This window comes from Astyanax mexicanus, chromosome 19 (genome assembly GCF_023375975.1).
Source record: "Astyanax mexicanus isolate ESR-SI-001 chromosome 19, AstMex3_surface, whole genome shotgun sequence".
Classification (NCBI taxonomy): Eukaryota; Metazoa; Chordata; class Actinopteri; order Characiformes; family Acestrorhamphidae; genus Astyanax; species Astyanax mexicanus.
This window is the reverse complement of record NC_064426.1, coordinates 27,690,910-27,708,375: the sequence shown is the minus strand read 5'-3', so window position 1 is coordinate 27,708,375 and position 17,466 is coordinate 27,690,910. Positions and strand designations below refer to the sequence as shown.

Sequence of the window (17,466 nt, the reverse complement as noted above, 5' to 3'; positions counted from 1 at the left end):
TTTGTTATATTGCTTTCTTATCTTGATTTCTTTTGCTTTATTTTTGTTGTGTTGTGTTTTTATGAGCAAGCTAAATGTAAGTGTATTTTAGTTCTTTCTTTCTCTCTTTTTTTATGCAGGCTGTAAATGGAAGCAGGCTTCTGAAGCAGATCTGGCAGGCTGCTATGACTGTGAGAGGTTAATCTCAGCATAGAATCCTTGGCATCTTCAACTGATTCAGCAGATATTAGCAGTGGTTGGGAGGTCCATACTGTCATCTACAAAGAGCTCTCGGGACAAGCGGTGGAGGCACGATCACCTCTGACCCAGGAGCAGCTTTGGCCCAGCATGAGCACGGCGCACATGTGATTGGCTTCGTAGAAAAAGGGAAGCCACGGATCTGCTGAACCTTTCTCTCCATCCGTCTTCTGATGCGGAGGCCATGGAGGCTCAGTTTGGTTTAGGTTGAGGTGTCGCTGGGGTCCCACCCCTTCCTTTCCTCTCCTGTCTCCACCCCTCCTCTTGCACTCTCAGGGAGGGGTAGGATCTGACCCTCTTTGCTTCTTTTTATCTGCCTAGAGGAAACACGAGCCACGCTGAGAGAACAGTACAGGCAACACACAAAGCTCTCGCTCTCTCGACACACACACTTGACATCAAACACATACCGATGAAGTCGTGCCAGACCCTAAAGGAAGAGGTATCTGATCTAGAAGCCATGTCGCAGGACGAAGGGCAAAGGGCTCATCCTGCACAGACCTACTACCACCACCACCACACCCCTACAGCGGACAGCGACCTATCAGCGAAGCTCTACAGGCAGGAGGCCGGGGCCAAGCCCTTCTCAGTGTTGGTCGACAACAAGATGGCTGCCAAATCAGTAACGCAGGTGACCCCTAACCTAGACCCAAACCCGAACGTTCCCCTCCAGCAGTACTACAAAGAAGGTTCCGGGCCTGCCGGGTCCGAGGGAGCCACGAGAGCTGGACCCACGAACGAAGGAACTTCCGAAGGCACAGAAGAAGAGGATGAAGGCCAGGAGGAGGAGGAAGAGGAAGAGGAGTTTAGCAAACGAACGCAAATCATAGTGGAGGTGAACCTCAACAACCAGACCTTGCACGTTTCTAAAGGAGAGAAGAGTAGCCCAGCGAACCCTGCCGGAGAGGCAAAAAGCAACAGTGAAGAGGAGGAAGAAGAGGAGGAGGAGGAGGAGGAAGAAGAGGAAGTGGAGGAGGAAGACAGCATAGAAGAGGAAAGTTCAGAGGAAGAGGAGGATCTGGATGAAGACGAGGAAGAAGAGAACGGGAGCCGAAGACCGAGGGCCAAGCGGCCACTCCGAGGTCGAATCAGAGCCAAGCCACGCCGAAAGACCCGGCGTGTAACCAAGCCATCCACTGCTGTAGCAACTGCAGTTACCACTGGCATGACCACCAGGGGGCGGAGGAAGAGTGCCGAAGTCCCGCCCCAAAAGCGCAGATCCAGCCGTGATGGAAAGAGCTCCGCCCCTTCCTCCGCATCAGGAGGTGCGGGAAAAGGCGATGGAGAGGAGCGTGAGACATTGACCTGTGAGAAATGCCCGCGTGTGTTCAACACGCGCTGGTACCTGGAGAAGCACATGAATGTCACGCACAGGCGCATGCAGATCTGCGACAAGTGCGGGAAGAAGTTTGTGCTGGAAAGCGAGCTGGCGCTGCATCAGCAAACGGACTGCGAGAAGAACATACAGGTGAGAGAGCTGTGGCGCGCTGGGGCAGTATGGGCAAGTTTCTTTAACCAAACAATACCATTTGGTATTTATTGCATCAAATGATCTAATATATTCATACAGTAATACATATTTAGAGTAGTATTTTGTAATTGTACTTGAATGAAAACTAGGTAGCATTGCTAATTGGTGCTGTCACAAGCAAGTGGAAGGAAGACTTAGTTAGTTCCTTGTTTAGAGTTTGGCAAATTTGGCGCCCTCTAGTGTGAAATATTGTACATTCAAACCATTGCTGCCTATGGTGGAGGAATGCTGGTTTAACCTCTATCAAGAATACCTCAGATATACCATTGTTCTAGAAGAAAAATACTGTGATGATTATTATAATGGTTTTATTGATTTGATGCATATCTCATTCAGTTTTAGTTGTGGCGAGGTTTCACGTACACTACCGATTAAACGTTTAGCATTTAAGCTCTTCAGGTCCAGTCAATAACAGGAAATGGTGCAAAATCCAGTGTACAACATTTTGCAGTAAATTTGCCAGGGCGTTTAAGGAAAACAAATGAACTAAAAACTGGAAAAAAAATTAAGCAGTATTGGAACAGATGGTGTTACTGCACTCTCTACTGCACCATTTACACACTTACACACAGCACTTTAGACTTTTATCATAATAATTAGAAAAAGACACACAGAAACACAGATAACTCTGTAAATATTGAAATTATATAAGTCTTGTTTAGAGAAATTACAGATAAAGATAGAGATTACAAAAGACTCTTGGAAACTCAGGAAGAGTCACGTCTGGCTGACCCACATGGCAACAACGCTTTTAGCTTAGCTTATCTTATCTTTGGACTCATTGGCCTTAGTTTCAGCAGAGAAGTGCAGTAATAGGGGTGTTCTACAACTTTTAACAATATAAGTTTTTTTTTTTTTTAATCTCATTAATATTATACTCCTTATACTTAAACATACAAGAAAAATAGGCTAGACCATTCATGATTAAGACAAATGACATAAGAAGAGGGCTATAGCAGACTGTGAGTATAGTTTATCAGTCTGAGGAAACACCTCTCATGATCATTATGGTACTGCAGTATCGTCACTATTTAGGTGCTGTCTAACGTTAAGATAATTTACTATTATCTACGATAATATACCTTTAATGGTGCATGCAGTAAAGTAGAGGCGCACAGGTGACTGGTGAGGCCATATATTTAATATATTGTATGAGAAATAAAAGGGTAAAAATATCAGTTTTTAATTAAAGAACTGAAATGTTGTTTAGGCTTTTTAAGGACTGATTTGGGAGTGCAGTATAGTTGTATTCTTATGTGCTGCTTTTAATTTATTTGTCTATTATTTCATTTCATTTTTCTTTTTATTAAAGGTAAAATAAGGTTATGAGGAAATAGGATGACTTGACCTTGTTTTGTTTGTCTTTAAATCCACTAAAGTCTACTAAAATAATTTGCATATTTACACGTTTTATATAATAAAACAATATAATATTGTTTTAATTATAAAATGTGCTAAAAGTGAAAAGGTCTATATTGTTCTTATAATAAAATGTGCTAAAAGTTAAAGGTCTATGTTGCTCTAATAATAAAATGTGCTAAAAGTAAAAGGTTTACATTGTTTTAATAATAAAATGTGCTAAAAGTGAAAGGTCTATATTGTTCTAATAATAAAATGTGCTAAAAGTGAAAGGTCTATATTGTTCTAATAATAAAATGTGCTAAAAGTGAAAGGTTTACATTGTTTTAATAATAAAATGTGCTAAAAGTGAAAGGTCTATATTGTTCTAATAATAAAATGTGCTAAAAGTGAAAGGTCTATATTGTTCTAATAATAAAATGTGCTAAAAGTGAAAGGTCTATATTGTTCTAATAATAAAATGTGCTAAAAGTGAAAGGTCTATATTGTTCTAATAATAAAATGTGCTAAAAATATAAGGTCTTATTGTTCTAATAATAAAATGTGCTAAAAATATAAGGTGTTATTGTTTTAATAATAAAATGTACTGAAAGTGGAAGGTCTATATTATTTTGAGAATGAAATGAAAGTGAAAGATCAGACTTGACACATGCGCTCATGTCCCCAGCAGAGGGAGACAGAGAACCAACTGTGAGAGAAGACCTTGATGTTAGTGTTGGACTCTTTAATCCTGGTCCTGGCACCCCCCCCCCCCCAACCCCCCCCCCCCCTGTGATGCAAGTTTATGGCTTACCCTTTCCTTTACACACCTGATTCAACTAATCAGCTCATTAACAAGTCCTTTCAGAGTTGCAGTGGGTTTTGAGACAAAAGAAGGCAGTCCTCTAAAATGTGCTGGGCAGGGAGAGTGTCAGAACCAGGACTGCTTGAACCCTGCTTTAGAGGAATATTTTAAGATTTGTACTGTGTAAATATATGGATGTCAGTTTTAACAAATGTAACTGTGTATTCGGTCTCTTCTCTTTGGTTCCACAGTGTGTTTCGTGTAATAAATCCTTTAAGAAGCTGTGGTCTCTTCATGAGCACATTAAGATTGTCCATGGCTTTGCCGAGAAGAAATTTGCCTGTGAGATCTGTGAGAAGAAGTTCTACACAATGGCCCATGTCCGCAAGCACATGGTCGGTGAGTGACACAAATTTCACAGTTTGTTCCACCAAAAAGCTTTAGGTTTAATGTGTGTACACCCTCCACTGATGTCCACACAGAATGTGCAGCCTGAAATGTGTAGAATAGAGAATGTTTGGAGTTTTTTCTCTAGCCTCCCTCCTGACCAGACGAATATTAATTAATACAAAGTTTACTGCTGTATAGAATACAGGCAAAAAACGGCAGGTTTAAGTTCATTTTTTTGCTCTACTCACAGAAATCAAATGATGAAATAAGGCAATCAGCGCTTATCACTTATTAACCTGAATATCTGTTTACCAGATAAAGCAGGAGCTGTACAGGGCTAGGATAGTAATGTTAACTGAGCGAACTTAGCTTGAGCATTTGATTGTTTAGCAAACAAAAAGGCTGGCTGCCTTCTTGCCTTTTTAAATTACCGTATTTTTTGCACTATATGGCGCACCGGATTATAAGGCAATGTCTATATTCTGGTCTATTGTCATACATACCAGATACACACACCGGATTATAAAGTGCATTATACGACAATAGTAAGGAAAGGGGTTGCCATGTTTTCCTTCTAATTCAGCAGGTCTCGCTGCTGGGTGGTGTACTAAAGTAAAGCTAAGCTAAGTAAACAAAACTGAGTGCTGAATGTTAACCTACACATATTTCTTTCTTGAAACTTTTTATTTAGGTTAGTAAAGTGCTTCTGTTTATTTGCAGTAAGCTTAGATTTGCAGAATTCCACTAAGGCTGGGTGCAGCAGCATTAGCAACTAACTGCTAGTGCTAGCGGAGGTTAGTGCTAATAAATGCTACCCGACAGCGCTAAACTGAGTGAACTTGTAAGCCAAGGCAGTATTAGCTAGCTTGTTTTAACATGGTAAAAGGCAGTTTAACATTTAACAAGGCAGTGCTAGCCAGGGTTAGCAGCAGGCTAAAGGCCGATAATACTCACTTCTGAACACCAAAAGAGCTAGCGCCTAGCACGGTTTGCGGCTAATTCTAACACTACTCCAGTCTGCAGAACTAAACGTCTGTATAACTCTGCACTTCAGCGGAGTGGCTTTACTGCTCCTTAATACCTGGTAAAATTCATACATAAGACGCACTGAATTATAAGGCGCACTGATGATTTTTGGAAAAATTAAAGGATTTTATGTGCGCCTTTAGAGCGAAAAGTTGGTGTCAAAAAGATTCTGAGCTAGAAAAAAAATCCAATTTAGAAAAAATATGGAAATTGCAAACAGAAATAAAACACTGTCTTCGTTTTCAGCTCACACTAAGGACATGCCGTTTACCTGTGAAACCTGTGGAAAATCCTTTAAGCGCAGCATGTCTCTAAAGGTGCACTCGCTTCAGCACTCAGGAGAAAAGCCTTTCCGCTGTGAGGTAAACACACTCACTCTCTCACTCACACAAACACACACCTTATTGTTACCCAACTTATTGACCTCACTATTGTAAGTTGTATGTAATTGTGCGGTTGTTTACAGAAGAATGAATGCCACCTGTATTTTAGCTAGCATATGTATATATATATATATTCTTGAACACCCACATTGTGCATTTATAACTTCTGTCACAGTTAAGTAAAGCAAACACACATATTATATGCACATACTGAAATGCCTGATTATGCCTTTTGTGTCATCTCTATATGTGTATATGTGATACCCCTTTTGTATGGGTGTTTACCTGGTGTTTAACCAGGTTCATTTTAATGACTGAACTAAAAATAAAAATAACATCCTGCATCTGTTCCTCTGCATCACTGTAAACAAAACTGACATTTACATGAAAGTTTCATAATGTTCGTTTCATTTCTGTTTTTCAGACAGCTCATATTTGCAATATTTCAAACAAGAAACTTGTTTGAAAAAAAACAAAATGCTCTTTCAATGTGGCATAACTGTGTTTGCAGTTCATAGTTAATTTAAACCTGTTGGCTGTGGTGTTGGTGTTCGTGGGTTATGGTGATGGTGTTAGCTTTGGATACTGTTATATTGACCTGTCTATGGAAGGAAAATACTGTGTGTGTTCTTTAATAGTGAATTCATTTGTGCTACACGCTGCTAATAGCTTTAACTTGGACTTATTAGCTTTAGGCTAAAGGCTGAAAGACTTGATTTTGACTAAATTTGTTTAACCAGTGCACCCATACTGTGCACACAGCTTTTTCACATCTGAATGACGGTCTGTGACTGGAGAGACCAGTCTGGCTCTGCTTAAATAGCTTCCATTTGCATTTCCAGTAAAATGCGTGGAATATGTGGAACATCTTCCAGAAATGCACCTAAAAATATCAGATCCTGTTATTTTCCATTCTGACTGTCAGGCTGTTTTTCAAGTACTGTTTTTTTAGCACTATAAAGTGCACTTAAAATCCTTTAATCCTATACTGGATAGACTGGATAGACAAACTGTCTGCCGTATAGTATTAAATTTTGATTGTTGAATGTTGTAAGTTGTTAAATAGCAAATCAACCTGTGTAACCTAAGTATTGCTGTGTGGAAGGAAATGCGGGTGTACTGACCAATAATTTGTCGTAGAATTGCATAAATACTGTTGCTTTTAGGGTAAAGTAATGTAACTCTTGTGAGGGTTTCAAGTTTCTTTTGACTTTGAGCACAGCGTACGTTTTATTTAAATAACTTCTTTTGGTGGGTTTGGGGCCCAGCGGGTGGTCTAGGTGTGGTCTGTCATTTCAAAGAAACTGTGTGTGTGAGTGTGTGCGCGCGTGCATGCATGCACGTTGGCAGGGCTGGGCTGAGCAGGGCTGGGTGATGTATAAATATCTTGGTAATGACAGGCTTATAAGATGTAATAGCAGGTCATGTCGTTTATATTACAAAGCTGTGTTTCGTTACTGCTTTCGCCCACGCTCTCTATTTCTGTGTGTGCAGAACTGTGATGAGAGGTTCCAGTATAAGTATCAGCTGCGCTCCCATATGAGCATCCACATCGGACACAAGCAGTTCATGTGCCAGTGGTGTGGCAAAGACTTCAACATGAAGCAGTATTTCGATGAGCATATGAAGACGCACACAGGTGAGCTATATGTACACAAAACACAGACAGTCATAATTCTGCTAAAAACATATGGTGAACAGACACTAGTCCTCTGCTGCCCCAAATCCTCTACCTAATTTCAGGCTCTTCTCTGCCTTCTTTTAGCATTTTGAGCAAGGGATAGTAGCAGTTTGTGGTGGAACACACCCAGACCTCTCCAGATGTGGCCTTTAATATCATTTGCCACACACATTAGCAGTATGTTAAACACACTTAGATCTGCTGTTGCCACTGTAGATGTATGTGCACACTGCACATAAAAAAACAGAATGCAATGATTTATATATTTTATTCACAATGGAACATTGTCAATACTTATATACTAGTGCATCTAAAAAAATTATATAATTAAAAAGTTACTTTATTTCATTAATTCAGTTCAAAATGTGAAATGTGATTGTATAGATGTATTACACACAAAGTGATCTATTTTTGGCATTTATTTATTTTATTGTTGATGCTTATGGCTTACAACCAATGAAAACCCAAAAAATCAGAGATCCCAAAAATCACTGAGCGGGCAGCGTGTCAAGTCCTGCTGGAAAATGAAATCCACATCTCCATTAAAGTTGTCAGAAGAGGAAAACATAAAGTGCTATAAGATATAATAATTGGTCATTTATTTACTGAGTAAAACAATCCAATGTTCCATATTTTTGAATGGCAAAAATATGTGAACTTTTGCTTTCAGGATTTGGTCTGACCCCCCTTTGCAGGAAGAACTGCATGTTCTTTTTAGAGAGCAGTGGCTTTTTCCTTGCAACCCTGCCATGCACATGAGTTTTTAGGAGTCTAGATGTGTGGAAGGAAATGCTGGTGTACTGAACAATAATTTCTCGTATAATTGCATTAAAACTGTTGCTTTTAGGGTAAATTAATGTGAAACTAGAGTGTTTCAAGTTACTTTTGACTTTAAGCACAGTGTAAGTTTAATTTCAAGTGGTTTCTTTTGGTGGGTTTGGGGCCCAGCGGGTGGTCTAGGTGTGGTCTGTTATTTAAAAGATTTTCCTCCTAACGGTGTCTTGAATATTAATATTAGCCAATGTAAGACAGGACTTCAGTTGCTTAGAAGTTACCATGGGGTCTTTTGTAACCTTGTCGATCATTGGTCAACCGCTCCTGGGGAGGTAATCATGTTCTGAAATTTGCTTCATTAGTACACAGTCTGACTGTGGATTGGTGTTCACAAAGCCTTCTTTTTTAAAAATCGAATTTGTCCTGCTTCATCCCCCCCCCTCTGTCTCTCTCTCTCTCTCTCTCTGTCTTTCTCTCTCTTTCTCTGTCTCTCTCTCTCTCTTTCTTTCTGTCTGTCTGCAGGTGAGAAGCCGTTTATCTGCGAGATCTGCGGGAAGAGCTTCACCAGTCGGCCGAATATGAAGCGCCACCGCAGAACACACACCGGAGAGAAGCCTTATCCGTGCGAGGTGTGCGGCCAGCGCTTCCGCTTCTCCAACATGCTCAAAGCGCATCGTGAAAAGTGCTTCCGGGTCACCAGCCCCATGACCCTGCAGCCCTCCACCATGCCCCTTCCCATCCATATACCAGGCCACACCCCCTCTTCCTCTGGCCACTCCCCCAGCACACCCCAGCCGTCCCAGGCCACTTCCAACATTGCGACGGTCGGTCAGGGAATGATCGGCTCCGCCCCCGGGACCCTCGGTCAGAGAGGAGGGATTGGACACGGCTTTTCTCATTTGCATATGCCGGCCGCACCCACACAGCACCATCAATCGCACACCCACACCCCTGTCCATCACTCTGGACACACCCCCATGTCGAGTCAGCACCTTTCCGTCCCATCCTCTCTTCTGCCCCCGCCTCCTGCCCTGTTTAAGAGCGAGCCAATCAACCACTGCGCACACGAGGAGACGTATCTGAGACAAGGGTCTGCGCAGCACCACTGAAAACTACGCAGAACCACCATGCAGAAACATGCAAAACCACGTAAAACCGCACAACACAGTCTGCCCTCCCCTCAGCCAAGAGAAGAGGGCACAGCTTCTCAGATACATACTGTCAGCTCAATACTGTAAGGATGGAATTCAGCGTTAATGTGTTTCTGAGGAAGAAACACTCAATCGCTTACTGTCGGCAGAAGCTCACACATGATCAGAAACGATTCTTCAGATGATGACCTCAATAAACTCTCTCTTTCTCTCTCAAAAGAAAGTTCTTACAGACAAATTTACAAAGCATCGTTTTACACCTCAAATACCGTTACGGATCGATTCCACTTACATCATAATGATGAAAACCTGCCACTGCATTCAGTTGGCACATCTCTCTCAGTCTCGGGCTCTTGTTTCTCTCTATTGCTGTCTCTTTGTGCCTCTCGCGCTTTCCCTTGCACTTTCTCTTGCTCTACCGTTTTTCTCTGTTTTGCTTTGTTCTCTTGTAGTCTTGCGCTCGTGTTTTCACTCTTGTCTCACCTTCTCTCATTCTCGTGCTGTGTCTTTTCCGTGCCTCACTCCTTCTTTTCTTGGCTCTCACGTTTCTTTTTCTCTGGCTATCCTGTCCCATCCTTTCTCTACCTATTTTTTTGTTTTATCTCCTTTTTTTCTTTTTTTTTTACACATTTGTCTCTCTTCAAATCAAATCAAATGTATTTGTATAGCGCTTTTTACAACTGGTGTTGTCACAAAGCAGCTTTACAGAAACATGATCACAGGACAAAGAATCAGGCAAAACATTAAACACAGAAAATACTCTCTTCAGTTTTCCTTTTCTTTTCTCTCCATCTCCCCCCTTGCTCTCTGTGGCATGTTCTTGCTTCTTTTTCACCTCAGCTCCTTATTGCCTTCTTCTCTCTTGCTCTGTTTTTTTTTTGACAGACTCTTTTACATATTCTCGCTCCCTGTTCTCTTGCTCTTCATTCCCCTGTTCTCATTCTCTTTTCTCTCGCTGCCTCTCAAGCTTCTCCTTTCTAGCTTTATTACAGATTTTCTTACAAACATTCTTTCAGTATTTCTCTCACTCTTTCTCTCTTAGCTGCTGCTGCCAAGGTTCTACGGGTTTTAAACATCCACTTGTGGAAGCTCTTACGTTCAGAGAAATTCACTTTTACGAATACAAAATGCAGTTCAGGATTCTCTACACGGGAAAAATACACCTTTTTATCGTATATAAATATATATATATTCAAACACTTGTTTGTGCGTGTCTACAAACCCACACATGCAGACTTTTGGCACTTAAACTCAGTAGATAAGGTAACATTTACTTTGTTGTTTCTTGGTTGTCGTCAAATCGATCGTGTTCCACTAAAGAAAAAGTCTACGTTGATGAATTGCTGTTGAAGCGAGGGTGCGTTCTAGAAAAGACCCTCGGGTGCGTCCTGGAAAATCTTTTCAATGCGGTCGGAGGAATGTGACTGTTGAGAATGACCAATGCTGTGATGTGTCATGAGGAACTGAAAGACATGATGGAGGAAAAAAAGCGAATAATTCATTAATTGTGTTCTATATGATCTAACCCACTTACCTGACATTTTTATTTGTAAACTTTGTTACTGTTTTTAAGAGGAAATTTCTAAGTGTGAGTGTGTTTTGGGGCTTAAGAAAAGAGAAGAGGTTTATTTGTACTCGTTTTTTCAATAGAATGTGCAGGATGGGCACTGTAGTGAGCAGCGACGCGTGTGTATCTGTGTCGGTAGACCCCTGACGACGGTGCTGGTGTTGTTGAAAGCTGCTTGTTAAGTTCTCTTTCTTTTACATGACTGTCCATTATGTAGATGATGATCATAAGGATGTGTGAGTTTGTGTAAGTGTGAGTGCATGCACAAAGTGGGTTTGGAAAGATTGCGAGTGCAAAACAAAAGGTTCTCTCGCTGGCCTTTTCTTTTGGTTGATAAAATGTTGGATGTGTATGAGTGTGTGTGTGTGTGTATAAATGTGTGTGTGTATAAATGTGTGTTAAAGCCCTATTTTCTTTGTCTATTCTCTGCACTTTACTGCTGCATTACAGGTTTGAACTGAAACTGACAGAACATAGCTGATGGTGTCCAGCGGCTGAGTGTGTGTGTATGTGTTTGTGTGTGTGTGTGTGTGAGAGACCTGTGAGTTAGATGGTTGGGTTTTGGAAAGGGAGGAGAATCAGTAATGAGCCGCACTGATTGTGTTGAGGTTCTGTTTTTTTTTGTTGGTTTGTTTTTGTTTTATTCTTTTAACTGTTCTGCACTCTTGAAAATAAAGGTGCTACAAAAGGTTCTTCTTGAGTGATATCTTAGGCTCTTTGAATGGTTCTGAACACTGAGGGTCACCAAAACGGTCCTGAAAAAGAACGCTTACAAACCTGGCTGGGCCTGGTTTGCTCAGCATGCTGACTAATCATACTTCCCCACAGAATCGATTGGGTAGCTGGGATTTGCTAATGTAACAGAAGTCATATGGGTAGCATATGGGCTAATGCTGCTATAGCAAAGTGGGATGAGGCTGGTAGCCAGCATGCTAAGCTGTTGTGAAAGCTCATAGTATTCCATTTCACATTTAGTTAGTATGATGTTCTATTTTAGTTTTCTTCTAGTCTCAGCAACAGTTGCAAGCAAAAGTAGTTAGTTAGTTAGCATTTTCTGGAATTTGAGGTTTATTAATTTTCCAGTGTGAGGACAATGGTATCCATAATTTTAGGAGCAGAGCTGCAGTCGAAAAACTTGTCTTAGAAATAAACTAGTGAACCATGTCTATTGTTGTAAACCTTTTGTAGCACATTTATTATTAAAAGAGTGATTTACTACCCTGGTTTCTTTTCATAGATCCTGCTCCTGTTTGTACCAATTTGCCAAGTCTTATCAAGGCCTGTCACAATAATTCTGATAATTATGTCTCATTTTAGCAGACCAATTGTGTTTAATTTGTGAGGAGAACCTCATTACTGTGAACAAGCTGGTTTTGACATATGTCTGTTTAAAATAGTGATCTTGTTTTTATTAATGTTTTATTCATTAGGGAATTTTAACCTTTTTTTTTCAACATCTGAATATTCTAAATAATGAAAAGCTCACTGCTCTTTTAAAAAAAACAATTGTCTACTATTTTAGTGTCCTATCATATTGGCATAAAATCAAAAACTTATTACAATTACTCTGAATCGACTTTAAAAAAAAAGGTTATGGTTCTCATGACGGGCATAGTGTTATCTTTTTATTTAGACAGTTTTATTTGATTTTTTTTTTGTTAAAAGTTCTGTTTCTCCTCCTTTTCCCCTGGTTGATGGAATGCACTTTCTACTTAAAACTTTCTAGTTACGACATATAACCAGACCATGTTAATGTAACGCTCTGGAGAGACTTTTGAACCCAGAGGACTCGTCCCTGTCCCCCCTCCCCCCCACCCCCTGTTTCTACCACTCAACTGTAGCAGTGTGTGTGATTGCATCACTGTGTCTGGTACTCAGATGTGCAGCTTTGCCAACTTCCAACTTCCGAGTTTCATTTTATTGTTTTTTTTTTTGTTTTGTTTTTTTCTTCTTTTGATCATTTATATATCTATAAAAAAGATGGACATGTATTACTGACGGGCCTTTTTTATAATGTTCATTTAACACATACTTTCTGCTAACTTTAGGAAGTAAAAGATTAAGTAGCCATATTTCAGACATTGTTGCATTTATTTGTGTGTGTGTGTGTGTGTTTGTTTTTTTGGAAAAGTGCAAGGTTCCTCATGTTCTGCAAATATGGAAGTGGGTCAGAGGTGTGTGTATGTGGTTGTGGTGTGTGTGTGTGTGTGTGTGTGTGTGTGTGTGTTGTGATGACCTATTGACCCTTTTTTGTCTCATCCACAGAAACACAGCTGTTTGGCACTGGTGGAGAATCACAGAGAAGTTAGAATAGTGATTAGATAAGCAAAGATTTCAGAAACATTGCGTAAGTACGGGTTAAGAAAGGCTGTCCTTATGTTAACGTATCACGTTCCTAAAACACCCAGCTGATCTTGCCGGTTAAAGGCCATTGGAACACTTACATTGTGCTTAAGTGGTGTACTGAAATGGGTAAAACTGTGTGTGGCCTTCATGATACTGCAGTATGTTTTCTGGTATCCTGGCAAAAGAACATGGAGGTGGTTGCATCATCAGTTTTGTATGGAGAAAACGTTTTAAAAAATCTGTTGATTAGATTTTCTCTCTTGGGGCTCATTAAAAAAGTAGTATAAGGCCCTATCCAGACAGAATTAATTTCTGTGGGCGTCCTGGGGTAATTTTTTCTTTTATGGTGGGGTCCTCTCTGATGTTATTCCTGTCCAGAACGACCATGTATGTGTTTTTCTCAGACATCCGCTAAGAAAATTACAGGCTGAATTACCAACTGTTTTTCCACTAAACTCCGTGGTCCTCCGGTAATTTTAGTCCCGTCCGGATCCACATTTTTGAGTATCGTCACCTTGCGTTTAATAAAATAGCTATTTGTCCACTGCTATGCACCGTAATTACACTTTGAGCGCACGTTTCCATGGAGATCGACGTAAACACAGCTGTGAGTAGAAATGGAGGAGCTACTGAACGCAATTTCGCGAACGAGAAAGCCTAAAAACTCACCGGTCCTTTTCAGTTACAGTCTGGATGCAAGAGTTATCACTGAGTAGAAGTTTGAAATATTTTTCACAGACCTCCCACTGAGAAACTAACCCTATCTAGATAGGGCTTAAGCTAAAACACTTCTTGTAACTTCACCCTGAAACAGGCATATAATTCACCACAAATATACAGATTTTGACATTTATTTTCAAGTTATTCAAGTCCTGCAGTAGCTATGGGCAGGTATGGGCTCAGTCCACCTACAGGTGCCCACCCAATCAGAAGTTAAAAAAAGCCTGTTTCGGCCTCAGAAAATACCTAATACCTAATATACGTTCTAACGTCCTCCAGAGAGAGCATTATCTATTGTGCTTTCTCGGACTCTGGCTGCTGATGGCAAGCGTCATAATATGGAATACAAACTGGCAGTTATCAGATGATTGTGGCAGCTCTTAAGTCTGCTGGATCACTCATTAAACAAATCACTAAGAGTACTAAATTCTGAGAATGCCTTCCACTAGGTTTGGGCTCTTACTGTGAGAATTTAATAGCATTTAGGTACAAGAACGTCAGATAGTTTGGCCAGATAGTAATGTGAAAGCAGTGATGGTTTCTGGATCACAAATACAACACTGTGGTATATCACTTTAAAGCTAACTGCACAGCCGCTGCAGTAACTGTGCTGTATAATCACTCCACCACAATAACGAGCCCAACATGGTTTGCACGGGAATTTCTAGCCGAACACTGATAGTCAAGATCATTACCACCCACAGCTCTGTATATAACATCACGTGTTCAAAACACATTCACAAGATAACACCTCACAACAAGCTGTTGCCTAAACACTTCATGATCAGTTTATATACTGCTATGCCAGTGTACTGCTTTTCACACACCAGTGTAATACAGTTGAATTCACTAATAAGAAGGAGTCTACAAATTGTTCATCATGTAGTCAATGTAAATGTGCAAGAAGGTGAGGCAAGTTCATGATTTGTTCAGGCTGTTTTTTTTTGTTTGTTTGTTTTTTTGCATCTTCTTTTTCCTATTTCATTAGCTGATTTGCTTTTATAACAACTCAGTATTCTGCTGGCAAAATAAACATTTTATATTTTGGAGAGTTTCTGCTTATGAATCGGTGAACCCTTGCACAAATGTTGTCTGATATGTGGTTCCCTCTTTGTCTGTTTCTCCAAAAAGTGGACCATGTCATCAGCAACCATTAGCAAACCTTCTGTTAGATTAAACGGCTCAAAGGTCACTATCTTTTCACGTTCTTGCTGAGTGTCTTCACTTCGGGCATTAGCTTATCGTGTGACACATCTAGGGACAGTGTCCCAGACAGGGAGAGTAGACCTAGTCATAGATAATATTTTATTTTTAAAAGAAAATCTCAATTTAGAATGCAGTGCAGTCCAAGACTAGGTTTAAGCCCTGTCTAAACAACTGCTCTATAAAGTTTTAGTTATAGTGATCCAGAATTGTGTGGCCTGCCTCCTCAAGGTTTGCATTTCTCCAGACCTTAGACATGTACATACACCCAGCAATGTGCTCAAAACGAGCCTGTGTGTTTCGGTGGAAGCTCCAATGAGGATATGAGTCAGTAAAAAGTGGATCCAAGTCAGGCGTTTGCATCTCGTGGTACAGTGAATTGGTAACAGTGCATTTTGCTTTAAACACACGCACACACACACACACACAGTTCATCTACACTCCTACAACCACTGCCCAAAATAGCCCGTCCAGCAGCCTGTTATTAAAGGGGTGTTACATGCAGAAAGGGAGGACGGGGGAAGTGTGCACAGACTGGGAATCTGCGAGACTTACATGACCAAACTGTTGTATGTTAAGAAATGCATGGTTGCAAACAATCATACCAAAACTGCAAGCAGCATTGCATAAAGTTCATAAGTTATCTTTGAACAATTAGGAAATGGTGAAAAATTAATTGTCTGATGATTTTTAGAATTACATATTTACACAAAAGGTAAGGTCTCTCATTACATTTAAATATATTTGTACAACACACAATATTTATTGCAATATTCTTAGTAGATTCTTAAAAACTGCAATTGAAATACTACCCTTTGCTTAGTACAAGGATGTTTATTAAGTATTTGCTGCACATAATCTAATTAAATTTGTAATGAAACCACTGATGCAGTTATTGATACTAATAAATTTAGCCCATATTATGCATCTTGATAAAAAAAAATCATATAATAACATAAAATATTGTCATATTACCCACCCCTAATTCCCTGATCTTTTTTAAATGGTAATCAAACAGCTATAGTAACAATATATACACTAACTCCCCTGCTTTATATCAACCCCTGTAAATGCTGTGTCTTTTAGCATCATATCTCTAACTAAAGAGGCCGGCTGCTAGCTTTGCAGCTAACTCAACTTATTCTTGCCAATCCTGCAAAATCCTTGCATCATGATTAACCTGCTCCTACCCTGGTCTAGACATCTTGTCTGTTGAGAAGGGCGTCGAGCCAACATGTTGTATACATCGTAGCCTGTATAAGTACCTTATGCCGTGGTGTGCGTTTATTCTTGTGTCGCTCTGCAGTTTAAACCGGAAAGGCATAATATAATAAGTAATGCATGGCTTAACTGACCAATCACAGTTCCTGCTAACTGTGTCACTTACCGTATTTTTCACACTATAAGGCGCACCATCAATAAACGTCTATTTTCATACATAAGGCGCACTGGATTAACAAGTGGATTTTAAGAGACACTATCTAAGTAAACAAAACTGTAATAAAAAAAAGACTTTCTTTTAAAGTCAAACTAACACTGGATGTTATTCTACACAGATTTTTCTTTTGAAAACTTTTTATTTGGGTGAGTAAAGCGCCTCTGTTTTTTTACAGTAAGCTTAGATTCCTGAATTTCTCCAGCACTAAGTCTGTAGCATTAGCATTAGCAGCTTACCGCTAGCAGTTAGCGACTAATGCGAAACCACAAGTGTCTCCGGTATTCCAGGGCGATATTAGCCTGTGTAGCTTGTTTTAACACAAAATGCTCCCCTCTAAACAATGAAAGGGCTAGCACAGTTAGCGGCTAATACTGGCTGGGGTTAGCAGCAGGCTACAGGCGGATAATACTCACCTCTGAACGGGGAAAACTCCTGTATAAAGCTGCAGTGATTTTTAACTGACTGATAAAATTCATACATAGGGCGCACTGGTGATTTTTGAGAAAAGTAAAGGATTTTAAATGCACCTTATAGTGCGAAAAATATTTTTGGGGAGTTCTAATAAGTGGGTTGGGTAATTTGCCGTGTAAATTGGGGAAAAACTTGCAAAAAAAGTAAATAAAAGGGGAGATTGTTGGTTCGAATTCTGTTTATGTAGCTTGCCATCGGCTACTGGAGCCCTCAGAGAGCACAATTGGCCTTGTTCTCTCTGGGTAGGTAGATGGCGCTCTCACCTCTCATCACTCTCAGATGATGTTGATTAGCACAAGGCATCTGTGAGCTAATATATCGGAACTGAGTCGCTGCACTTCCTCCGAGTGCGCGGTGATGCTACTAAGCAATGCTGCACAAGCAGCCATTCAAAAAGAGGTGGTG

General features: G+C 40.2%; 1 protein-coding gene across 2 annotated transcripts in view; it reads left to right on the top strand.

The window, feature by feature from the left end:
• znf652 (zinc finger protein 652) overlaps positions 1-12,955 on the top strand; it is a 28,656-nt gene extending 15,701 nt beyond the window's left edge. For both annotated transcript variants that reach the window (XM_007256308.4, XM_007256309.4), the window contains exons 2-6: positions 120-1,705; positions 4,163-4,310; positions 5,574-5,689; positions 7,205-7,349; positions 8,688-12,955. In XM_007256308.4, the coding sequence (XP_007256370.3) occupies positions 650-1,705; positions 4,163-4,310; positions 5,574-5,689; positions 7,205-7,349; positions 8,688-9,274 (2,052 nt within the window). In that variant the 5' untranslated portion in view covers positions 120-649 and the 3' untranslated portion in view covers positions 9,275-12,955. The remainder of the gene's footprint in view (positions 1-119; positions 1,706-4,162; positions 4,311-5,573; positions 5,690-7,204; positions 7,350-8,687) is intronic.
• The last annotated feature ends 4,511 nt before the right edge of the window (positions 12,956-17,466 follow it).